Genomic DNA, 26,600 nt, shown 5'->3' with positions numbered 1-26,600 from the left:
TCTACTGAAAAAAGAGCTCATAGCTCTCAACGTTTGCACTTCATAGCCTATGCTACTGGACCTTTTTTCTCTTTCTCTCTCTTTTTTTTTGTCCATACTACCACCTCTCAAAATATGGAAAGCAAAGAGTTTGCAGTAAATGAGATTCGTTTCCCAATATCGAAGACTGAAAAATGCTCACAGCTCTTAAGGTACGAATTTAGAGCCCATGTTTGCTACACTGGTTGCTTTGAATTATCATTGCTGATATATCCCGGAATACTGACAGTTCCTCCTGGGCATGAAAAGGAACCTTGGGTAATTAAATGAGAGCTGTAAGTTTATTAGAAATCGTTGAACAGCAGGTCGTTCGCGAAGGAGACTTCTTATGAAACACTTGAACGAATTATCGAGTTATGGTCAGGTTGGGCGATCGTTATAAAACTGAAATCGCTGAACGTGCAGATGAAAGGGCAACCCCTTGACCTGTTAATCTCAGAGCAGGAAGAGTAATTAAAAAAAAAACGAACTATGAATTGAATTTCCAGGCGCTCGGAAATTTGTGCTGCATTTATTGAGATGAAAGGCGACAGAAGAAGAAAACACTAAAGCAATTATGGGTAAGACAGTACATAAATAACACAGGCATAGAAACACAAATTGGCGGCAATATTCTGTTTGCAAATTTCAGGAGGTGGTCACAGAGAGATTTTCGATCTTCTTCTTGGGAAACTGCATGTGATAAGGCTGGCAACCACCGACTTACATACTACTTTGAGCTATTTATTTCGCATTTCAAAACAGAAAATTTAAGTGATTATTCATGAAACTGAGGAAATATTAAGGGAGGTTCTTAGTCGTTATGCAAAGGTTAATTTGACGTTCAGTACGTCATTTAATTTAATTTTATTTTATAAAAAGCTGTTTACAAAACTTCAGTCAAAATAGACACACACATATATAAAACTTCCTCGGACTCGTAAAATTCGGAAATGTCTTAGACCCCAGAATCAATTTCAATGGAGGTCGTGTTTTCCAATCTTTTGCTTCATCAATGTTCTTTATTTCCATTTCTAGTGGTTTGTTGAGGGGCTTCACCAAACCCTTCTTTTCTTTTGTTCAGATATCAGGCTCCGCAACTGTTGTGCTATTAATGAATGTTCCTCCACAGGTTTCATACGCACTGTTCATAAATTTGTAGGCTGCTTCTGTGTTTTCCTACTTCGAGACTGACATTCTTTACAGTAATATGATCGGAGTCTTCATTTAATACCTGACGCTAGGGTATCAAATTTGTATCCGTATTATTTTTGAAGCGGCATTCCATATTACTCGTATTAGTCTGTAATCATATGTAAATTTCAGCGTGCGTCCTTCGAAGTCAACAGACATTATTACACACAAATCGCTTTGATGCGTAAACTCAACACACTAAACAACAGAACACACATGAACTCCAGCTGGCTGTCGTCCGCTAAGCAGCCCTAGAGATTCCCACCGAATAGGTGAGCAATTCAATTTTACGCTCGCCCTCAAATAAAAGAAATTCCATATGCACAAATACGCATGCGTGCTTGCGCTGTTGGAAATTTAAGCGCATGCGCAAAGTTGATAAAAAAAAAGAAGAGACATCGCGTGGACGCACCTTTAGGAAGATTGGTTGCAGGCAGCGACTCTGTGTAGCGTCATGTGCCATCGTTGCGTGCCAGTGTTGCCTGGCGGGAAACCCGTCGCTCAGGCGACAGCATTCCGAATCCCGCGCTGAGGCGCTGCGCAGGAAAGCACGTAGGAAAGCAGCACGCACCTGCCAGTCCGGGCCAGAAGGCGCATATCTCGGAAGCCATGCACACTCGTGTGTGGGGGGAAGGAGGGGGGGGGGGGGGCGTGGAGTGGGGAGGCGCCACAGCGTCAACTGACTACCGCACTGCAGCCCCATCTCTCATATATTATTCGCCTCTACGTTTCCCAAATATCCCACTGATGTCGATTCTGTTGGCTCTTCCTCAAGACTGTATTATACTTCGGCGGCAGATCTCCGGTGTCAGTTCGCAGGCTTCGGGTAGGGCTTTGCTCAGGTGCCTCAGAATTCTAGTTCAGATATCCCCGTACATATACTCGATCATGGGATTTATTCCCTGGCAAGTCGGAACAGTGTCCAGAACCGGAAATCAGCACACACTCCGCTCCTGGGTGTGAACAGATTCTGAAAACAATCCCCCTGGCTGTGGCTAAGACTGCGGTCACAGTGGCACCGACATCCACGGATCCGCCGACGACCGACATCAAATCAGAACGCCACTATGAACGCGGTCACACTGTAGCCGACCCCATCGCCCAGACGTATTGACTTCGGACGAGATTCGGTACAATTCAAATCAGTTTGTTTTCGTCGATCAAATCGACCAACGTTCTCACATATAGGCTGTGAGAAACTGCTTAATCCAATAAAGAGTGAGTTTGTGGCATCCTGATGATAAAACTATCATAACCGGAATATAGCTCAGAATCTATGGACTGAAATCGCAGGTTTTATTGGAGATCACAAGTAGGCAAACCCTTTATCGGAAATTCTAGGCGTAAATTAAACCTCAAAAAATAATTTGTTCAAGTGAGAAGGATGACGTACCGTATGCCTAAAGTTACTGCAGTGGATCTTTTCTGGGTTATGGTAGGTGGACATTAGCTGTCTACAATTTATTATTACTTCTTACTCGCGTTTTATGTCAGAAGGCTGGCGATTCTGTACAAGAATGGGTTTGCAAATGTGGTGCAGTGTGTTTCCACTTTTTAGTGCATCACGTCTTCTGAGTGTCTTATTCTAAACTTTGTTTATCTTTCATACGTATGCTAAATGGCAATCAAAGACTTCAAATACATTCAGCAAAACATTGTTTTTGTGATCTTCCTTTTCAAGTCACTATTAATCATCTTGAGTTCGTAAAGCCGAAGACTCATACGTGAAACACTTCCCGATAACGAAAGCTAATTTCGTATACTTCTAGCGGTGTTATTCGAGCACTATGAAATTATACGATATTCACCTTAAAGAAGCAGTTCTGATCCCAGTAACACTAGACATGACATTTCGGTATTTGACATCTAGCGATTGCATCTTTCCAATATTAAAGTCTATACCACTATCTGAAAAGTACAACTTCACAGTTTTTCTATAATATGTTGGATGCTATTTACGACGTCCTAAAGACTAATTTAAAAGCTAATGCCTTCACTCTTGCACCTCAGATACTACGATATGTTAAATTTATTCTATACCGAATTTTGGAGCTAAGATTTGGGTACGTGCACTAAAAATACAATGATTTTCTTTATTAAAAGCTACACTCAATCTGAAATAATACTGCCATAAGAAACGTTGTTAATTCCTTTCTCAAATCCACTGAGCAAATGTTTAAAGAACATTGAAGTTTCCAATATTAGAGTCTGAATATACTGTCAGTACTGCATTAATTTTCATCATATTTACAATAAAGCGAGCTGCTGTGAAACCACAAATCTACCTTTCATTAATTAAATAATACTTGCTTACTCACATGCAAATTTTATCCGTGCACCATATAATAGAAAAAGCATCTACTTTCACTACGCAACTTAACCATGATGTGCTTACAACCTCATTGACAAAACCTTCACACATCGAAGTGGCACATCCTATCAATGTAGCATAATAAACCTTATTCGAAAGAACATGTTTGGGAGAGATCCTTAACATTGTGTATCACTAAAATCACATATTTTCGTAATATACACGTTTAATATGAAAAACATGAAGTATGGCATGTTAGATTGACAGGTAGCGGCTCCTCCTAACGCAAATCGGAGATACGAGAAAGAAAGTGGTATCACAAAGTTAAAGCGTTTTTAACTTTTGTGGAGTGGCGTTTTTTCCTTAATGTCACATATTCGTAGAACTTGTAATTCCAGGCACTGATGACGGAGGGTACAGCACTCTCCCACGTCTTTTCGATACAGATATAGCTTATTTACTCGCATTCGGCCTCTTTTTAACAGGATACTTCGCACTAAAGCACTTCATAAATAGAACAGATTCTAATCTAACCTCGTTGACCCCTCCACAGACTGACGGAGATCGGACGCACCGTGACCAAGCTCACGGCCGATATTATCGGGCGACCTCTGGTGCCACTGTGAATGCAGGCTATGCCGTGGCTCCGCAGTATCCTTTCTTCCTGGTTTGCCAGTCCAGCAAGATGTGCTGCTGAACTTCTGCGAAGTTTGGAAAGTCCGAGACAATTTGGGAGGGTAGGACGTCAGTAGTTCTTTAATAGCTCGGTCAGCAGACCACTTGCCCGCAAAAGATCCCAGGTTCGAGACCCGATCCAGCACACAGTTCTAATCCGCTAGGAAGTTACATGGGGGTTTGTTGTTGACAACGTTGGCTCATTTTGAAGAAACTGTGACGTTCATTCACTGAACACTACACAGAAAAACGATCCGTACTTGGATAACACTTCCCCTTAAGCACTATGCAGAAAGGTGTACACTGCTCAGTAGGTTTCATTTTCAACTGACTTATAGCAGAGCTGAGAAAACTTGAGTAATGAACCCAAAGTCTTCAAATAAAAGTTGAAAGGTTACCTTGTGGCACGCTTCTCGTATGATTTATAGTAGTTCTTCAGAGTAATTGACAACTTGTCTGTACTGTGTTATTTATTCGTATACACAATCACATTTTCGAGTTTTACTAATTTCATATTTTTTAATTTTGCTTATCAGCATTCTGTGAACTATGTATTTATTCGTTCCATTACCACGCAGCTTTGGCTCCTACGATTCCATCGAACCAACCAAACAAAAAGTAAATAAATAAATAACGGATAACATCTCTCTTTTCCTAACAAGTACTATCAGGCGTATGAGGCTTGAGCTTTTAAGTTAGTACTTGAAATATGACCGAATTTGCAGGAACTAATTTAATGGTAAAAAAGTGCCAATGTACGTGTCCTTAGAAATGATACGCAGCCTAAATTACATACAACACAACATCATTTCATGATTCAGCCCTTCAAAGCTGCCAATTGAAAATTGAAGGCAGAAACGAGTGTTATCTGGATAGATTACTCAAAATGATGACTTTTCTGTACTTTTCTAAATCGAGCATTTAACATACACAAACTTAAATATTGATTAAAATTATCTATAAAACAAGGAAATAATTTCGAAAGTGATAAGCACGAATTCTTTCCCTAGAAGAGCGACAGTTTACTCGTTTGGCTCCATATATGGCATAGGATACAATATGAAACTAGCAAAAAAATATCATACTGGCGAGCTCGCGACGGAAACGCAGGAACCAGTGTTAAAATAAGCCATTAAATGAGTTAAGTTCATTTGATGCACATTATTTACCATTAAACAACTATCTACATTTGCAAAGAATGAGCATCAAACTGCTTTAGCAAATGAGTACATGTTTTCATTAAAATATCTGCTGAAGTGTGGGATACGGAAAAGACAGAAGCAAGCGACCACACGAATAGATACACCGAGCAGAAAGGCATGCATGCGTACCTGTGGGCATCTTGCTAGTTGTTATGGCAGTGTCGGAACGACAGCGCCGCGCCGTTACTCGTTCAACATGGCGGTGGTTCCGATGACAGCTGCGGCGACCACTGAAACAAATTAGTTGCACACTTTAAGGCGCTGTTCTGCAGCAGTTGGATTCTGCTGTTTACATTAAAACCTGACATGATACAGCAGCTTTCTCCATCTAAGCCGCTTGTGCCCGTCCTTCAGCTTAAACCAACCGGAACCTGGATTCATTAGCTTCTGCAGAATTTAGCCGACACGAGCTAATACAGTGTGTAGTATACTAGATATATAAAAACTGTGCGAACATGTAGCAAGCGGCAGTGCTACGGCTGGAAGAAGCGGCTACACGGCGAGTTTCTGCGCCACGTGAGTAGCGGCATGGGAGCGCCAACTGCTGTCGCTGCGGAAGGGAACAGAACGTTTCAAGGCTGGCACTAACTCGCCTTGCAGCCCAGAATAGTCGCTTCTAATGATAACGTAAGCCTGGAATGCTGCAAATGGCGTATATAGTCGACAAAGTGGGTGCTGCGCTTGTGAATGCACAACACACTAAAAGATCTATACACAAATGCTAGATTACTATATTAGCCCAGACGTAAAATCTTTTTCGTTATCTGTGCCACCTAATACGTTCAGTCTTTTCACTAACACACCGTCTGCATTAAGAAACACGAAAAGAAATTACACCGTTGCCTTGTGGAGACGTTTGTGGTATTGCGAAAGCTTTAATTACGCTTTCAGCTGTCATATCGCTTGCCAGAAGTAATTTATGAGAACAGTACTACCAGTAAAACGGCACTAAAGACTGTTAGTAGCAGGTGGCAGTCTCTATGTTAGGATATAAAAGTGCGAAGTACATTTTTGTCGTTTCATTCTCAGTCACACGTTTGCAAATTGAGCACTCTGTAGATAACAAGTAAATCTTGGGTTAGATACCCTTTACGTCTTGGATGGAACATTTTCCTTACATTGAATTGTTGCTGAACATACATTTAGCAAAGCGATAGTCGGTAATTTAACATATTTGCCTTCAATCTGATATCTCGACACTTGTCTAGTCTGTTTCGGCAAGTGTTTACGTCCCGCCAACATACATATCCAAAACGAAATAATCTTCCAGTAATGTGCGTTATCATTAGGGAAAATGTGCTACTATTATTATAAGTTTTGAGGATCATCGAACATCTTAAGCTAACTACATCTACATCTACGTCCATACTCCGCAAGCCACCTGACGGCGTGTGGCACAGATCGACACTAGTGTTTCACAAATTCATTCTTCGTCGTAAGTCTACAGTTCCTCCCTTCGTAGTATAGCACTCTCACTTCTCTAAATGAGAAAGAATCCTCCTTCCTCAAAACAATGGAAAGTACTTCACAAGATACATGCTAGTCATATTCTTGTAATAACGGAAACTGCTTTTCTTTATACTTGCTTCAGATTCAAATGGTTCAAATGGCTCTGAGCACTATGGGACTTAACTTCTATGGTCATCAGTCCCCTAGAACTACTTAAACCTAAATAACCTAAGGACATCACACACATCCATGCCCGAGGCAGGATTCGAACCTGCGACCGTAGCAGTCGCGCGGTTCCAGACTGTAGCGCCTTTAACCGCTTGGCCACTCTGGCCGACTATACTAGCTTCAGAAAAAAACCTATTACATCAGCATAGAAAGCGAACTACTCCATCGAAAAGAACAGCGGAACCAAGTAGCTGTCTTTACTGAAGGCATTTCCACTGTATTCGTTCGGAGTGATTTGGGTAAATAGCGGCAAAGATAATCACAATGTGCGTACATGGATTTTTACTTTGGCTCCTCAGCTGAAAGACTGCATTTTTACCGTTGTAATGATATCTACTACCGAACAACCGCCAATGTTTGCCAACATTAGGGTCTTCGGAATTAACCATGGCGGCCAACCGGGAACAGTTGTGGCCCGGACACATGCCGCATTTTCATCCATAAAAATTCCATCGTTGTTTGGAACAAGAAGTAAACCAATGCCTAAAAATGGTCTCCAAGTAGCTGAACATAACCATTTTCTGTCAATGATCGGTTCAAGTGGATTAGAGGTCCCGGTCCATTCCATGCCAACACAACCCGCACCATTATGGAGCCACCACCAGCTTGCACAGAGCCTTTTCGTGGTGTTGCGCCACATTCGAACCCTTGCATCAGCTCTTACCAACAGAAATCGGGACTCATCTGAACAGACTACGGTTTTCTAGTCGTCTAGGCTCCAACCGATATGGTCACGAGCCCAGGAGAGGCACTGCAGGCGATGACGTGCTGTGAACAAAGGCACTCGCGTCGATCGTATGGTACCACAGCCCATTAACGCGATATTTCGCCAGAGTGTCCTAACGGATATTATCGTCGTACGTCCCACATTGATTTCTGCGATTATTTCACGCAGTGTTGCTTGTCTGTTAGCAGTGACAACTCTACGCTAATGGCGCTGCCGTAGGAAGTTAAGTGAAGGCTGTCGGCCGCTGCGTTGTCCGTTGACAGGTATTGCCTGAAATTCGGTATTCTCGGCAAAGTATTGATGCTGTGGATCTCGAAATATTGAACTCCCTAACAATTTTCGAAATGGAATGTCCCATGCGTCTAGATTCAACTACTATTCCGCATTCAAAGTCTGTTAATTTCCGTCCTACGACAATAATTACGTCGGACACCTTTTCACATGAATTACCGGAGTACAAATGACGGCTCCGCCAATGCACTGCCTTTTTATACCTTGTGCACGCGATACTACCGCCATTTGTATATGTGCATATCGCTATCCCATCACTTGCGTCACCTCAGTGTATATGCCTCTTTACGCGCCCTCGGCTGTCTTTAACATATTTTCATGAAGCCTAGGAGAGAGAGGGTGCAGCAGTATGATCACAAAGTCTTCCTCGAATGTAGGTTCTCTACCTTTACCCAAAGGGTTTTCGCAGAAAAACATCGCCTTACTTCTAAAGCTTCCTATTTAAGTTCCCCCAGCATCTCAGTTACACTTGTATACGTGCTATAGCGAACTGTTACGCCAGCGCGTCTCTGAATTCTGTCTATGGCTGCAGACGAGCCTACTCGATGAGGACTACAAGCTCCGAAGCATTACTTTCCGATAATAGATTGTCGGACTAGTGTTCAGTATGGGATTTATTTTAAGGATGCATTTCACTTTTCAAGAATTCTTTCGACTAGTCTTAAGTCTTCTATTCGCCTTCCCTCATACTGTCTTAAGGTGTTGATCCTATTTCACCCAGTTTGTTACAACTGCCCCAAATATTTAAACGATGTGATCCTCCATATGTTCGCCACTAATCTTGTAATCTGCTACTATCGAGTTCGTTCTCTTTCTTACGGACATTATCTTGCACCTACCCACATTTAAAGAGAGCCTATACTCATTACAACAAGTACGAATTTTGTTCAAACCTTTCTGCATTTACTTACGATCGTCCAACGACGAGACTTTCCTGTAGGTAACAGCATCGTCAGCGAACCCACTTGACAGTGCTGGAGATCCTATCTGATGAACTGTTTATGTATATCGAGAACAAAAGGTGTCCAATTATGTTTCCTTGGCGATTCTGTTGAACATTCGTCGTCCGGCATAACCTACGGGTTTTTATTGGTCAAAACTTTGTATAGCCAGTCGCATATCTACGAAGATACTTCTTATGATTGTGTCATGGTTATGGATCGACACCTTTCGCAACTATAGGAAGAGAAAATGTACCTGTTCACATGACTTTTACTGCTGAAAGATTTCGCGCACGAAAAACCAAGCTCTGTTCCACACGTGAGGTTTGTTCTGAATTTGTGCTGATTGTCTGAACTTACAAGGTTTTCTGTGGTCTTTAGTAATATTAGTCTTTAATTCCATGCAGACTGTCACTTAAAAGTTCCATTTTCAGGACTGTTATCAGCGTTGTTAGTTGAAGTTTGAAACTTAACTGAAATATCCAATGCATTTTGTCATCATCATTCTTCTGTCTGGTTTGTTGCGGTCCGCAGTTCCCTCTGGTACCAAAGAGATTAATCTTTGATGCCTTAACAGATGTCCGATCATCTTGACCATTCTTCTTGTCAGTGTTTTCCAGGTGTTTCTGTCTTTGCCGATCCTGTGGAGAACCTACTCATTCTGTATCCTATTTCAGTCCACCTGATTTTCAGTATTTTTATGTATCGTCACATCTCAAACTCTTCAATACCATACAACGCTGTGCTCCAAATCTACATTCTCATAAATCTCTTCCTCAACTTAAGGCTTGTGTTTGACCCCAGTAGACTTCTCTTGGGCAGAAATACCCTCTTTGTCTGTGCTAGTCACCTTTTTATGTTATCCTTGCTTCGTCCATCAAGGTTTATTTTGCTTCTTAGGTAGCAGAATTCCTTAACTTCGTCTACTTCGTGATCACCAATTCTGATGTTAAGATTCTCGCTATTCTCATCTCTCTACTTCTAATTACTTTTGTCTTTTCTGGTTTACTCTCGATCCATATTCTATACTCATTGTACTATTCATTCCATTTAACAGATACTGTTAGTCTTCATTTTCACGATAGCAATGTCATTAGCGAACCTTATCATTGATATTGTAAGCTGTATTCAGCGCTCTTCGTTAGAAGTCGTAGGTGAGATCATAGGTCATGAGATGTGCACAACGAAATCCGCTGCTTCTTCAAGCGGCTAGTACTTATCTTCTGTTGCTTTGTTTTCTTCCATTTGCACTTTGTTCCCAGATTCTACAGTTTCGCGCAGCTTCCTTACGTAATTGTCTCTGTTGCCTTTTAATTATGTAAATACGTTTTTATGGTGGAAGACATCGATATTTAGTAGCTTGATAACTACAAAGCTTATATGCTGGATCACTTCCATCAGTGTTGCGCAATAGCAGGTTTACTGAACCAGTTACACATACGCCTGCTCTCTATCATGTACACAGTTCAAGTCACGTTTGCCTAGAAATGCTAGAGGGCTTTGAAGCACGTCCAATTTCAAATTATCAATTACAATACTGATTTCAGATATATGTGTTTACCACAATTCCATACAGGCGTAAAAATTAGTACAGATATTGGTGTATCTCTTAAATAAATCAGATGTTACAATCTCGGTGCTTCAGGGGTGCCGGAGGTGGTCAAATCCAAAACAATTACGATTTTTTTGCTACCGAAAATTAATTGGAACATTCCTCTTTAATGTAAACTTTGAATTATTGTTCTACTCGCCCTAGAAGTGGAGTTATTACCATTTTCCCCCACGCCTGCAGAGGAAATGGGCGGCCGCTGAATGCATCAAACAGCCTCTCGTGACTTCCTGGGGAAGTTACGCATACAGCGCCTTTGTTACGAATACAGCGAGTGTGCAAGGGTTGGCTACATTGTTTTCTGTGACAAATTAAGCGCTAAGAGCACGGAACATCGTCTCTCTGCTGTTTACCGTTTCGAATTACAGGGTTATTACAAATGATTGAAGCGATTTCACAGCTCTACAATAACTTTATTATTTGAGATATTTTCACAATGCTTTGCACACACATACAAAAACTCAAAAAGTTTTTTTAGGCATTCACAAATGTTCGATAGGTGCCCCTTTAGCGATTCGGCAGACATCAAGCCGATAATCAAGTTCCTCCCACACTCGGCGCAGCATGTCCCCATCAATGAGTTCGAAAGTATCGTTGATGCGAGCTCGCAGTTCTGGCACGTTTCTTGGTAGAGAAGGTTTAAACACTGAATCTTTCACATAACCCCACAGAAAGAAATCGCATGGGGTTAAGTAGGGAGAGCGTGGAGGCCATGACATGAATTGCTGGTCATGATCTCCACCACGACCGATCCATCGGTTTTCCAATCTCCTGTTTAAGAAATGCCGAACATCATGATGGAAGTGCGGTGGAGCACCATCCTGTTGAAAGATGAAGTCGGCGCTGTCGGTCTCCAGTTGTGGCATGAGCCAATTTTCCAGCATGTCCAGATACACGTGTCCTATAATGTTTTTTTTCGCAGAAGAAAAAGGGGCCGAAAACTTTAAACCGTGAGATTGCACAAAACACATTAACTTTTGGTGAATTGCGAATTTGCTGCACGAATGCGTTAGGATTCTCTACTGCCCAGATTCGCACATTGTGTCTGTTCACTTCACCATTAAGAAAAAATGTTGCTTCATCACTGAAAACAAGTTTCGCACTGAACGCATCCTCTTCCATGAGCTGTTGCAACCGCGCCGAAAATTCAAAGCGTTTGACTTTGTCATCGGGTGTCAGGGCTTGTAGCAATTGTAAACGGTAAGGCTTCTGCTTTAGCCTTTTCCGTAAGATTTTCCAAACCGTGGGCTGTGGTACGTTTAGCTCCCTGCTTGCTTTATTCGTCGACTTCCCCGGGCTACGCGTGAAACTTGCCCGCACGCGTTCAACCGTTTCTTCGCTCACTGCAGGCCGACCCGTTGATTTCCCCTTACAGAGGCATTCAGAAGCTTTAAACTGCGCATACCATCGCCGAATGGAGTTAACAGTTGGTGGATCTTTGTTGAACTTCGTCCTGAAGTGTCGTTGCACTGTTATGACTGAATGATGTGAGTGCATTTCAAGCATGACACACGCTTTCTCGGCTCCTGTCGCCATTTTGTCTCACTGCGCTCTCGAGCGCTCTGGCGGCAGAAACCTGAAGTGCGGCTTCAGCCGAACAAAACTTAATGAGTTTTTCTACGTATCTGTAGTGTGTCGTGACCATATGTCAATGAATGGAGCTACAGTGAATTTATGAAATCGCTTCAATCATTTGTAATAGCCCTGTAGTTCAGTGTTGCGCCTGTTGTTGGTAGTATTACACTTCTTGTATAAAGCGTTGTTCTGGTTACGATGCCACGTTTTAGTAACCATGTATATAAGAAGAGGAAGAAAGTAGGGAAAAGAAAATTAACACTAATACCAAGTTGCGATACTACAATTACTGAAACAGTGCGTTCTTCTGCTAAGCAACACATGGCCGGCCATAGCCCTGTGACATCTTCTAGCAAGAAGCTGACTGGTGGAAGTGACAGATTTTGTGAATATGTTAGTGACAGTGATGATATTAACGAAGTACTGAATATTGGATTATTATCTTCTGTGCTGAAAGAAAGTGTTCTGTGCAAAATATGTTCAAGTGTAGGAGTGGGACTAGAGATAACAAAGCACTTTGGTTTAGCTTGTGAGATGAAGATAATCTGCATGTTGCAAGTATCAAGTGACTTTCTACAATTCACATGCCAGAGTCTTTGGTGAAAATGGACGATCTAGAGTGTTTGATGTGAATGGTCGACTTGTGTATGGTCTTCGATCCATTGGAAAAGGGTCTGCTGCTGGTAAACTGTTTTGTGGTATTATGAACTAGCCATCGCCTCCAAGCAAATTTGGGTACTACTGTGAACTGGTAGGATCCTCTGTTGAAGATGTGGCTTTGAAAACCATGAAGGAAGCAGTGGAGGAATCTGTAGAAATGAACGGTGGTTCTAGGGATTTGGTAGTGGCATTAGATGGTTCATAAATACCTGAAAGGGGTTATAACTGCTACTTGTGGTGATAGTGCAAATTTTAGTGGATCAAGTGGAGCAATGGAAGTGGATGGAGTGAAACAAATTTTTGAACGTTCAGTTCCCAGATACAACGTTAGGTACAAATACTACCTTGGGGATGGTGACTCCAAATGTTTCAAGACTATAGAGGACCTGAAACCATATGGAAATGAATTTGTAGTTGAAAAGTTGGAATGCACTGGGCATGTGCAAAAGCGTATGGGTGCACGGCTTCGAAAGCTCAAACAGACTTTGGGTTCAAGTAAGCTCAGTGATGGAAAGACAATAGGAGGGAGAGGTGGGCTTACTGATGAGGTGATTTAACGTCTACAGAGATAGTATGGGTATGCTATAAGGCAAAATACTAGTAATGTTAGTGACATGCGAAAAGCAGTGTGGGCATTGTTCCTTCATACTGCCTCTTCCAATGAATACCCTCAAACACAGCCTGTGCCCAAAAGATTCCTGGTGCAAATATAATGCAAAAAAGGACTATGATCACAAACATGGTTTGCCAGCAGCTGTGATAAATGCAATAAAACCGATTTTTCATGACTTAGCACAGCCAGAATTGTTACACAAATGTCTACAGGGAAAGACGCAGAATCCTAATGATGGCGTAAACAATTTGATTTGGAAAGTGATTCCTAAAAGGGTGTTTGTAAGCATAAAAACACTGCACTTTGGCATTTATGATGCAATAGCAACCTAAAACCAAGGGAACAGTGTGAAGTTCTGAAGGCATTAGGATTTACAGCTGGGGTGAACACTGTACGAGCACTAAGAAATATTGACAGAGAAAGGATAAGAGGAGCAGAAAGAAGAGAAAGGCATATGAAGTATGATGGAGCAACAGGCCAGAAAAGAAGACAGAAGAGGAAGCTTTTGGAGGATGAAGAAGAAGAACCTGATAATCCATCCTATAGTGCACGAATGTATTGAGAAACTTTGATAACCATTTCCTGTAAATTAGAATTTTTCGAATATAAGGAACATTTTCTGAAAATCCACTCAACCTAGAGAGATGAAATTTTTATACAGCACTCCTAGTGGTCAAACTTACATTGTAACACAGCCATTTGACAATGTGTTCAGTCGTTTCATTTCAGTTTAATTATAAAGCAATTATTTGTAAAAAAAATTTGGGTCATTAATAAAAAAAATAATTGGAAGGAAACTAGAAAAGATACTCCAAAATACCTCTGTCATAACTGCAATACTAAACCACTCTATATGTAAAAAAACCTCAAATTTTTCTATTTGGTAGTTTATTCATAAATGTTCCTCAAACTTAGTGATTTTAACATGGGCAGCATAGGCACCTCCGGGTCCCGTTAAATATGGAGATACAATTTTACGAGCTCTTTTTTGAAAAAAAAAAAAAATTGTATAATTTCACTAGCGTGTAACATTCTGAGCGACCTGGTCATCATTACAATTTTATTATACCTGTCTAAAACATGTGGTGTTTCTCGTGTTATTTAATTTATTTGACTGTAGAAAATTAAGTTGAGTTTTACAAATGACATGGAAGTGTATCAGTTGTGTTTTGGGTATGTTGTTTACGACGCAGTATAATTCTTACTTGCGTTGAATAATACCCAATCTAGCAAATTTGATGAGGAGTGAGTGTTTTTCCACATTCTCCATCGTCTGAGCTTTCTAGTGAGATACAAATTTCAGAAAAGGTATATAATTTACGTTATATGAAATTTCGTGATTTATGTGCTTCTTGGACTTTGATGTTGCTTTCATGTTTTGTTGACTTTGAAGGTTAATAACGAGTCATGGTTTATAATAGACTAGATTGGGTCCATTATGCTTTCCTGTTGATTAGTATTGCATGATTACGTAGTTTCAATCATCGAAGAAATTTTGGCTCGTCATCAAAATGTTCAAATGTGTGTGAATTCCTAAGGCACCAAACTGCTGAGATCATCGGTCCCTAGATTTACACATTACTTAAACTAACTTATGCTAAGAACAACACACACACACACACACACACACACACACACACACACGCCCGCGCGGGAGAACTCGAACCTCCGGCGGGAGGGGCTCATCATCAAATGTCACTAACTTGGAAAGATTAATTTGTGTTTTACGTTAGTAAGTAAATGTCATTATTGAGAACGTTATTATTCCAGTTAAGAGTGGTTAATCTTTACAACATAGCGACAAAATGTCAACTGAAGTTACCAATTCCAAGTCTGACCGGATTTGTTGCTCAGTGACCAATTTGATTATGAAGTGCAGGAATCGATACCATGCGAAAAGTGTTACAATATCCTTTCACCCTGACTTTCTATCCCACTCTTTAACCTTTCTTCTATTTCAGTTATTCCTTCTTCTACGTATAGATTGAATAGTAGGGGCGAAAGACTGCAACCCTGTCTTACACCCTTATTAATCCGAAAACTTAGTTCTTGGACTCCCAATCTTATTGTTCCCTCTTGGTTCTTGTACATATTGTATATCACAATTCTTTTCCTACAGCTTACTCCAATTTTGCTTAGAATTTGGAACACCTTCTACCACTTCACACTGTCGAACGCTTTTTCTAAATCGACAAATCATATGAGTGTATCTTGCTTTTTTTCCTTCAGTTTTGCTTTCATTATCAAGCGCAATGTAAGAACTCTCTCTCACTGCATTACTCACACTAATATACACTAAAAACGGGTGCAATATTACCATCAGGCATAAATCTTTCAAAGTGTTTATAATTGTATAACTCTAAACAAATTTTGAAAAGTACTAAAGAAAGGCAAAACACAGAAAAAAACTATGCATTCGTAATGTGACGGAGTGATTGCGGACAAAATAATAAGAAATAGACTGTTCAGCTTTTCTAATCCTAAACAAACTATTATTAATTAACGGCAATGAAAGAGAGAATTTTATTCGACAGTAACGTTCCATCTAGCATAATGCATATCTTTAACAGATATGTTTCAAATCCTAGCATTCAAAGGAGTAGAAAATGTTAGTCGATATATTCATTGAACTGGAAAACTTAAGAACAAGTTGGAAAAGAAACTGAAAAGCAGGAAGATGAAATATGAAAAACTGAGGTTTGTCCACGACATTGTTGTTGTGTCAGGCAGATATCATTTGACTGGAATGGATAGCACCTCGAACAGGAGTTATAATGTAGATACAAGTAAAACAAGGGTAGCAGAGTAGTGTGTTGTATGAATTAAACCAAGTGGTGATGGAAGGTTGGGAGGGGGGGGGGGGGGGGGCTTGGATTACAAAATGAGATGTTAACCGTCAGATGAGTTTTGTTTTTTGCACCACAGAATAACTGACTGACTGAGAATATAAAATGCCAAATGGCATTACCAAGGAAAGCTTTCCTGAAACAACAATAGCAGCAACCACGTTAAGTCACTGAATATGTTATTCGTGAATCACGCTCCACTTCAAAATGGTTCAAATGGCTCTGAGCACTATGGGACTCAACTGCTGTGGTCGTAAGTGCCCTAGAACTTACTAACCTAACCTAAGGACAGCACACAACACCCAGCCATCACAAGGCAGAGAAACTCCCTGACCCCGCCAGGAATCGAACCCGGGAACCCGGGCGTGGGAAGCGAGAACGCTACCGCACGACCACGAGATGCGGGCGCTCCACTTCGATTAACACCTTAGCCACATAATCAGGGTCTACCGGTAATCTGTTCGACGTATACAACAAAAATTCCCCAACATGGCTTCACGTATGTCAAGACTGAAGTAAGCGACCGATCTAGAGAAACATTAAAGGGTATCACTTTCACTTTTACAGGAATGAATGCAGTGTAGCTACTTCCTCGTACCCCTGTCGCGACGCACTACTCTACAAGAAAAAAGTTGCCCCCTTGGAGCCTTCCTCCTATGAGCAAGTTATCTAGTGAAACGTTCTGCGCCGAGCCATTTGCGACAAACGGCACGTTTAACCGACGCATCGTCCAAGTGTTTCAACAGAATTACAGTTGACTATATATTACTCCACGATGAAGAATAAATAGTATGAAAAGCAAAGAGTATATTATTGAACCCGATGAAAGGCGCAGTTTGTAATCAGTAATTTCCCTTCCTTCGTTACGACACAATCATCACAATACAATAAACAGCTCTCGAAGCAACACAAAAAAGAAACGTTCTTTATAAAAGACTTTATTGGAGCATTAACCTCAAACAGCACTAAGGAATTCGTTACAGAAAATTTCACTTCGTCTTATTATTATTATTATTATTATTATTCTCCCTCGGGCATGGGTGTGTGTGACTGTCCTTATGATAAATTAGGTTAAGTAGTGTGTAAGATTAGGGACTGATGACCCTGGCAGTTAAGTCCCATAAGATTTCACACACATCTGAACATATTATTATTATTATTATTATTATTATTATTTACTCTTATTAGCGTATAATACGAACCGCAGCAGTTTTTCGTACTACCTTCGATAAGTTCAGAATCCGCGCATTTATTCTGGGAACAGTTATTTGTTACGCTTAACATTAAGTTAGTTATTTTAAACTTCCTGACAGATAAGAACCGTGTGCCGGGCCGTGATTCGGAATCTGCAACCTTACCTTTCGGGCCAATGCTCTTACTGGCTGAGCTATCTAGGCGCGACTCACGATCCGTCCTCACAGTTGCACTTCTGCCAGCAGCCAGCACCTCTCCGACACTTCCTCAGCAAGTTTCAACACAACGCATACTCAATACAGGCTGAAAGATTAATTCTGGGAACAGTTATTTGTTACGCTTAACATGTTTTCCTTTATCATCATTGTCTCCGGTCAAGTCACTAGAAATAACCTACAACTACAACCAACACCCATTAAATTAGTACCAGGAACGACACGAAAGTGCTTCTTATAGCGAATGTAAGTCTGTAAGGTCTTACGGGTACGTCAATGGTCAGAGAAAAGAGTGAACTTTCGTGAAATGTATTCTAAAATAGCAGTTACCGAAAATATTAATATGCTTTCCTTCACACTTCTGCTTACCAGAGAGGATGTGGACTTAAGGAAGAAAGCGTATGACAAGCATATAGAATACATGGGCAGTTCATATAAAATTTCATTCTCTGTTTGGAGATTATTATATTTTGAAGCACACGAGGTTTTGTCTATTTTTATGGTTTATGAACGAATAGTACGTCTAACAGACAAACTCGTCCCAACGCATAAAATGAGCGTAGGGGAACAGACGCAGCCGGCCAGTGTGGCCGAGCGGTTCTAGGCGCTTCAGTCTGGAACCGCGCGACCGCTACGGTCGCAGGTTCGAATCCTGCCTAGGGCATGGATGTGTGTGATGTCCTTGGGTTAGTTAGGTTTAAGTAGTTCTAAGTTCTAGGGGACTGATGACCTCACATGTTAAGTCGCATAGTGCTCAGAGCCATTTGAACAGACGCACGAATCGTTCAATGCCGCTCTTGGCTACGTCCTGATAGAGGTGGTTTGTCGTTGCCTTCCACCGACCTGTTATGGAGTGCCAAATGTGTAACTGTGTCGTAGGGATGACTGACGAGTGCGTGCACGGTGTAATGTTGTTACTGATGAAGGAAAGGGAGAGGGTGAAACCTGGTGTCGGCGCACAGCCTACTCCTCTCGAATAGCACCAAAGCAGCTGCGAGTTTAACGTCCCCATCCGACGGGCTGATCACGATCTACTGTGTCAAGTGCCCTCACTTCATGGGAGTTTCTACCCTTAATTTGCTTTTTTGTTTATTTTCTTTTGTTTCTCCTTTTTGTCTTTTCTTCCCTATAAAAAATGTTATCCGAAAACTGTTATTTTCTTTCATTCGTGTCTTGTATTGAATGTTCGCTTTCCATAGAGACATGGGATTTTTGTTCCATTACTTCCTTTCTTCAAAGTCTTTTCCATTTAGTCAATTTTTTGTTACGTAATCCTAAGTTTTAAGGAGTTGCAAACTTTTCCATAAATACTTAGTTCTAGTTAAGCTGTGATGCTGTGTAGTGATATACAGCCAAAAGCCCTCCCCGCTTTTACTTTCTTCTGCCAGTATACAGTACGTTGCCCGTCCTTTAATCCAGTTCACAGCATTGCGTCTTGCGGTTAGATACTCGCTAGCTTCTCCCGGACACTTTGCCAAATTTCAGTTACGTTTAGTTTTGAACCTTTTCACTCCGTTTTCAAATCTTCCACGGAACTCATACAACAACATTCTCGCTGCATGCAGCACAGTACAGTCGGTTTGTAAATAATATGTTGCAACAATCAGTCTCTCTCTCTCTCTCTCACACACACACACACACACACACACACACACACACACACACACACACAAGCCCGAGGGAGGACTCGAACCTCCGCCAGGATCAGCCGCATAGTCCATGACTGCAGCGCCTCAGACCGCTCGGCTAATCCCGCGCGACTACTCATCGGTTGATAAGGATAAACTTGTGAGCATCTTGGATGGCTACTTATCTGTGTTCTTCGTTGTCGAATAATTTACAAAATACACATATGGGTTACCTGCTACGAGGTTACTATAGTGTCTGGAGTTGGTCCGAACTTTCCCGTTAACTACTTTGTACCGTGTCGCCTTCGCGTTTAATGGCAGATCCCGGAAACTGATATTTTTCCTAATAGGCTCGCAGTCGTAGGCTGGAAATTTTTGTTCGATCGCGTTTGTACGAGTATTTTTATTTTCTGTCGTTAAAGATATATTTATTTTGCCTTGGTCATAGTCTTCGACGGAATGTTTGTATTTAACTGAATTCGGTTAAGAAAATGCTTGAAATGGTGAAATCCGGTCGTGTCGCAAGTTTATAGGTGGTTTCACATAGGCAGGAGTAATTTCACTTAGTAACTGAGATGCTGGTTGATATCTTCCATAGTTTATACATTGTATATACATATAAAGATTTGAACTTGATACTGACTGTTTTGTTCATGGAGAATTGGAGTATCAAATTTAACTTAGAAGATGGTGCCACGAGTCACGAAGTGGCCTAAGGCCGACGCAATTCTACTAGAAGTGTCTTGAGAAATAGGTGATGTCTGAAACGACATACGGTATCTGGCAGTGAGGTCCTCTGAAGTTCATCGAGTTGCCAATACCGTGCTCTTCAAGAGTTACTCATATGCTTGCGAGGACTTTTTGCAACTGGAGGCGGTGGTGTGCGTTGCGTTGGATTCGTAGTCGATACCTAATATTTTCATGTAGGAGACTAGCTTTAGACACCCTGGATTTTGCATAGCTATTCCACATCCGATATTCATAATATCTGATTTAGATTTATTTAGCTTTGTTCCTGACGCCAGTTTGTACTAGCCAATGACTACTACGTCATTGCTATTCGTAACTACGAGACCCATGTCATCGACGTATGCCCTACACACATTTTGAGCATTTATTTTTAGTCCTCTTAGCTGTTGGTCCAGAGTGGCTAATACAGGTTCTAATGCGATGGCGAACAACGCGATAGGCATTGAGCAGCCTTTTCTTACTGAACTGTCGCAATTAATTGTTATCGTTAGCTGACCGTTATTACGATTCTGGATTAATTTTTTCTTAATATTCTGGGTATTAAATTGAAAAAACTTTGGCTATTATCTCTCTATAATCACACACGATCTGTACAATCGATTTGTTATTGCCCACGCTCGTTTGCTAAGTGCTGGTTACTAGTTGCATTACTGTCTTGAGCCTCTGAGTTAGTAAGCGAGCCACTATCTTATAATCGCTATTAAGCAATGCTATGGGTCTTAGGTTTTGGATGAATCACTGTTTGGGTTTTTGTATACTGAAGCAACAATTCCTTCCGCGAAGGTATCTGGTATTTCTGCGACAAGGATCACTAGTTCACTGAATGTGCACAACAATTTAGTCTTCATTTGCTCTTGGAAAATTTGATAAAACTCTGCCGGTATACCATCAGGATCCGACAATTTATTTTTATAACTGTGTGCTGCTGCAGTTTCCAAGTCGTCTTTGTCGATCTCCAGTGTGGGATTTTCTGAGTCGGTATTGCTTACTTTTCTTTGAAGATTGTTTAAAGCAGGGGTGACAAAGAATTCGGCGCACACTCCATTCCCCAGCCGGTGTGCCACAGCGTCAAGTGAGACTGAAAATTCCCCCTGCCGCCACGCCATGTTGTCTGAGCGGGAAGAGGGGGAAGAGCAGTAAACGGCGAACGCGCCGTATTTAAGTGGGATGAAAGGAAGGAAGATTGGGTTTAACAACCCGTCGACATTGATGTCATTAAAGACGGAGCACAAGTTCGGATTGTGTCAAAGATGGTGACGGAAATCGGCCGTGCTGTTTCAAAGGAACCATCCTGGCATTTGCGTGGAGCGACTTAGGGAAATCTGGATGGCCGGACGTGGGTTTGAACAGTCATCCTCCCGAATGCGAGCGAGTCCAGTGTGTTCACCACTGCGCTATCTAGCTCGGTTTTAAAAGGCAATGCAGTCGTACAGCATACGTCTTGGGTTCGTATTTCTCAATAACATAAACAAACGCAATAAATTTTCAGTATTACTTAATTACTTTTGGCACACTGAAGACATAATACAATTTTTATCTGGTACAAAGTGTCGCCATACAGACAGAAAAACGGAGACAGTTCACAGATTATCGCATTCAGTTTCCTACGTAACAGTGCCTGTTATGTCTCATAATCGAAAAAAGGCCTTCAGTAACATATTCCGATGGAAGTAGTTTCCAAACCCATTACAGACACACAAACTCTCCCTGAGGAGAACAATGTAGACGTCCTGGACAGTATTATCACAAGCGATTTGTTTTTAAAACGGGAAATTACTTTAAAAATCATTTAATTACATCCGCACATGCAAAGCGGCGCTTTCAACTGAAGCGGCAAACCGTCTCGAAACCAGTTGGAAGACATGTTAAGACTGATAGTGTCCTCAAAAACAACAATTGCTATAATTATTTCAAGCCTGTTTTCCGTAACGCCTGTTAGCTTAGGGAACTGGACTGTGTTTTTTGTCAGAATTTGTTCCTTCTACAAAGCGATTTTCTGTTTAAATTCATCCGCATCAAATCAGAAATTAGTTGTTTCTCACCTTGCACTGTCTCACGATGGGCAGTGTGCAGTCAAGTCCACTCAAAATGTGAGGACTGCACTCCATTCCGGATGTTCTGATTTTCAAAAAAAAATGGTTCAAATGGCTCTGAGCACTATGGGACTTAACATCTGTGGTCATCAGTCCCCTAGAACTTAGATCTACTTAAACCTAACGAACCTAAGGACATCACACACATCCATGCCCGAGGCAGGATTCGAACCTGCGACCGTAGCAGTCGCGCGGTTCCGGACTGAGCGCCTAGAACCGCTAGACCACCGCGGCCGGCTGTTCTGATTTTAATTCTTACACACTTTTTCCTTCGTAAATTCAACAACAGCGGGCTTTAAATCGAAAAATCGTTTCAGACATGCCCCTTGACTTCACAAACGTACTGGGCAGTAACATATTAATTCTACATACTCTCCTTTCAGTTCACCGGTTGAATAATGCGTGCGATATCTAATATTCAGTTCAATTTGTTCACGTGTTCCATACCTGCAAATTTAGCTTGATGTACAGAACAACCCCGTGTGTCGCTCGTGGTAATTTTTTGCTCTTTCATTTTCAGGTAAGTCTTAATTATTTCTACATGTTCTTGTAATGACGTTTCATAGCAGATTTGCAGTACACGTCGATTATGTAACTGCATAATGGATATTGAGGATTCTCAACCCTCTCTTCTGTTATTCACATTCATTTTTGAAGGTTTATGACGAAAGATTGCCAGATTGTCTCATTTTGTGGAGTCAGTCACTGAACATGTGAACGTCCGTCATACGACGAACAAATAGTGAAGGGTAAACTGCGCCGACACCACGATACTGCCGCGCTAAAGGGAATCTTGCCGACTGAAAAATGCCGCACAGTTATGCTGGATGAAATGTCGCACTGTACGGAGTATTTCCGGAGACGAACGAGCAAAGCTGAGACAGGCCGAGTCTTGGCCGGTCCGCACACTGTGCCCGCGCCTGGCCAACACCACCTATAAATCGCTTAGGCACGCCGTGACCGAACCTGCCGTAAGGGGTCTTCCCGTGCGCTGTTGTCAACAGATCCACCGGACATCAAGTCAGTGAAGTGATTGCAGATGCCTTCCTTTATTTCATGCTTTGTGCTGAGTAGTGTTCTGACTTTCTCTCGTTTAGTTTACTATAGACTTGTTTCGCCTCCTCGTACATTTGACACGCGATATGCTCAGCGCTTTAATACAACGACCTATATAAACAACAGACTGGCGAAGGCTCCGCCATACTCGAAGCTGATTGAAAACTTAGCCGCCATGTTTTCCAACGTAAGGTTGCGAAATACTAGTATTCTGCTAGCACGGGATCATATGCTTGTTTTTGTTCTACAATAGCATTCGCTGCTGCCAGACATAGAAACGACGCGTTTAGGGAAATGATTCCGATACTGAAGTGCGTTTTTCGTGTACTACTTCATCTCACGCGTGATTTGCTATGTACGAGCGTCTGCATTATTTTGGTGACTTTACTGTAATATCAACAAGCGTATTTTTGTAATTACAGATCTCTTTCCGTATAGCTACAGGCAAATTAGTTTATAACTATTACATTCGGTTATTCAACTTCTGACCCGAATGGCATTCCACGCTTTGAGGTATTACGTTGCCTATTAAAAGAGGTACATTCAACAGATCGATGGTATTTTAGTAAAAGCAAATGACGAGTAAACGAACATTTAAAAACGTGCTCAGAATATTTAATTACCAATGGTGTTGGGGAGAATTACACACACGTGAGAAGGATTTTTGTTGTTGTAGCATTAAGCCGCTTTTGTGTCACTTTGAGGAGTTGTAATGGAAGCAAGGACTGTCACGTTTTATGTCATATAGCGTTAGGATATTTGTTTCTCGGAAAATAGCCATTACGAAATCCTCTATGATCAATTCATTTAGGTTGAAAATTAATACAAGTGTGTAACCTCTTGCACGATTCAACATCCTAAAGGACACCATTAATCTGAAAAAAAAAATGGCTGTGAGCACTATGGGACTCAACTGCTGAGGTCATTAGTCCCCTAGAACTTAGAACTACTTAAACCCAACTAACCTAAGGACATCACAAACATCCATGCCCGAGGCAGGATTCGAACCTGCGACCGTAGCGGTCTTGCGGTTCCAGACTGCAGCGCCTTTAACCGCACGGCCACTTCGGCCGGCACCATTAATCTGATATCAACCTGCTGACCTTTTCTGGGAACTTTGTTGTGCCTCTTGGGTGTGTTTACCTGAACTTCGCACATTTCTTCGTCGTCTAAGGTTTCGTCCATTCCATCTGCCCACGTATGTGATGTCATTGTAGAAATGCCATTATTACTGTTCAACGAGCAAAACCATTGATTTTACAGTGGCCGGCTTTCAAGGATAATTTGATAATGGATGAAATAAGAGTGAAACATATCGTTGTACGCTGTGCATTGAGCTACCAAACAAATTGTTCCAATGGCTCTGAGCATTATGGGACTTAACATCTGAGGTCATCAGTCCCCTAAATCTTAGAACTACTTCAAGCTAACTAACCTAAGGACATAACACATCCATACCCGAGGCAGGATTCGAACCTGCGACCGTAGCGGTCGCGAGGTTCCAGACTGAAGCGCCTACAACCGCTCGGCCACACCGGCCGGCAGCTACCAAACAAATCTCTTGCGACAATCTAAGCTAACAGGAATAAAGAGAACGGAAATAAAACACGTTTTGATATACAGTAACTAACAAGTTTAATAATAAATAGTGCTCTTTCATCTAGGCCTACAGTTATCTGACAATAAAATGTAGCTGAGGATATATTTCGACATTAAGTAGACCAGTTAACAATAAATGCCCATCACTGCCCTTTAAACAATGTAAACTTCGTGTACGTATGTCTTATCTGTTTTCCTCTGTCCTCAACTGATTTAGTTTTGCATAAGTGATGTAACCTGCAATTAAAATGGAAATGCCGTGTGGCTAGGGCCTCCCGTCGGGTAGACCGTTCGCCTGGTGCAAGTCTTTCGAATTGACGCCATTTCGGCGACTTGCGTGTCGATGGGGATGGAAGGATGATAAGAACACAACACAACACCCAGTCCCTGAGCGGAGAAAATCTCCGACCTAGACGGAAATCGAACCCGGGCCGTTAGGTATGACATTCCGCCGCTCTGACCACTCAGCTACCAGGAGGTGGACAACCTGCAAGTGAAGTACCGATAATGTCAGCTTTTCAGAGTAGACTAATAAGATTCTTCTCGAAATGCAGAGGAAACCGTAGCCGCGCGGTTTAAGGCATCTTGTCATGATTCGCGCGGCTCCCCCCGTCGGAGGTTCGAGTCCTCCCTTGGGCAAGGGTGTGTGTGTTGTCCTTAGCGTAAGTTAGGTTAAGTTAGATTAAGTAGTGTGTAAGCCCAGGGACCGATGACCTCAGCAATTTGGTCCCGTAATCCTTACCACAAATTTCCAATTTTCAGAGGAAACCTTAGGTGATGAAACCCAGTAAATAAACTCCGCCTCTGTCTCGAATTCTGAATACATCAAAATAGAAACTTAATAAGAAATTCCTCTCCCCTATTGACGTTCGATAATTCCTTCAGACTCTTCCTGTCGCTTTGAAACACCATAGGGCACTATTTATGATTCAGAAAAAACGTTTTACGTGAGATTTCCATCACAAAACAAAGCTTCTGTTGCATCAAAGAGGTGTATAATGTTTATGTAAGTCGTAATGTTGCATCCATCTAGGTAAACTACTGTGCTGACGTTACAGAATATGGCGGCCAGCGCTGCTTTTCGCTGCCACCCGGGACATTTGTTAACGCATAGATAGCCTCTCTATGTTGATTATACATACCATTTGATTATATACCATTTAAATATCCATGTGTGCTTCTACGACTCTACAATTTTTTACTTCCCATTAATCTCACTTTTAGACGTCTGTATCCCCCGTCTGCCTGCTTGGATTGCTACACTATTATATTTTTCTACTTTCGTCAATTACTTCATTATCTCCTATGTTATCCACCGATGTCTACTGAGCCTCATCTTTCGTCTATTTCTTCCTCTGTTGTCTTTATTACACCATCTATCAAAGCTACCCATTCGTTTTCTACTGCATTCCTTCAAACTGTTTAAGTCAATCTTAGCCTAAAGCTCCTTTTGACACTATCAGTAACCTCTAGTTCTTTCAATTTCTCTACGTCTATCTACTTAATTTCTTATCTTTCGACAGATTCTTCAGTTTTAATCTGCTGTTTATAACCGACTAACTATGGCTGGAGCTATCATCTGCCCTTGGAATTTTTTTGCAATTTGAAGTCTGGTTAACATCCATCACCCACGTATACAGCCTTCCTTCATGAATCTTTAACGAAGTATTAGCACTGATTAAATAGTGCTATGTGTAAAAGTCTACCAGATGGGTTCTCCTATCAC

The 26,600-nt window shown here is 41.4% G+C and overlaps 1 protein-coding gene across 3 annotated transcripts in view; it reads right to left on the bottom strand.

Moving 5' to 3' along the window:
- The window catches only part of LOC124721743, an 855,569-nt gene that overhangs the window by 445,650 nt on the left and 383,319 nt on the right, over nucleotides 1–26,600 (bottom strand). For all 3 annotated transcript variants that reach the window (XM_047246845.1, XM_047246844.1, XM_047246846.1), the window contains one exon: nucleotides 5,530–5,630. In XM_047246845.1, coding sequence (XP_047102801.1) covers nucleotides 5,530–5,539 — 10 coding nt within the window. In that variant the 5' untranslated portion in view covers nucleotides 5,540–5,630. The remainder of the gene's footprint in view (nucleotides 1–5,529; nucleotides 5,631–26,600) is intronic.

Source organism: Schistocerca piceifrons, chromosome X, assembly GCF_021461385.2.
Source record: "Schistocerca piceifrons isolate TAMUIC-IGC-003096 chromosome X, iqSchPice1.1, whole genome shotgun sequence".
Lineage (NCBI taxonomy): Eukaryota > Metazoa > Arthropoda > Insecta > Orthoptera > Acrididae > Schistocerca > Schistocerca piceifrons.
The sequence above is the reverse complement of the archived record's forward strand: the minus strand, read 5'-3'. Positions and strand labels throughout refer to the sequence as shown.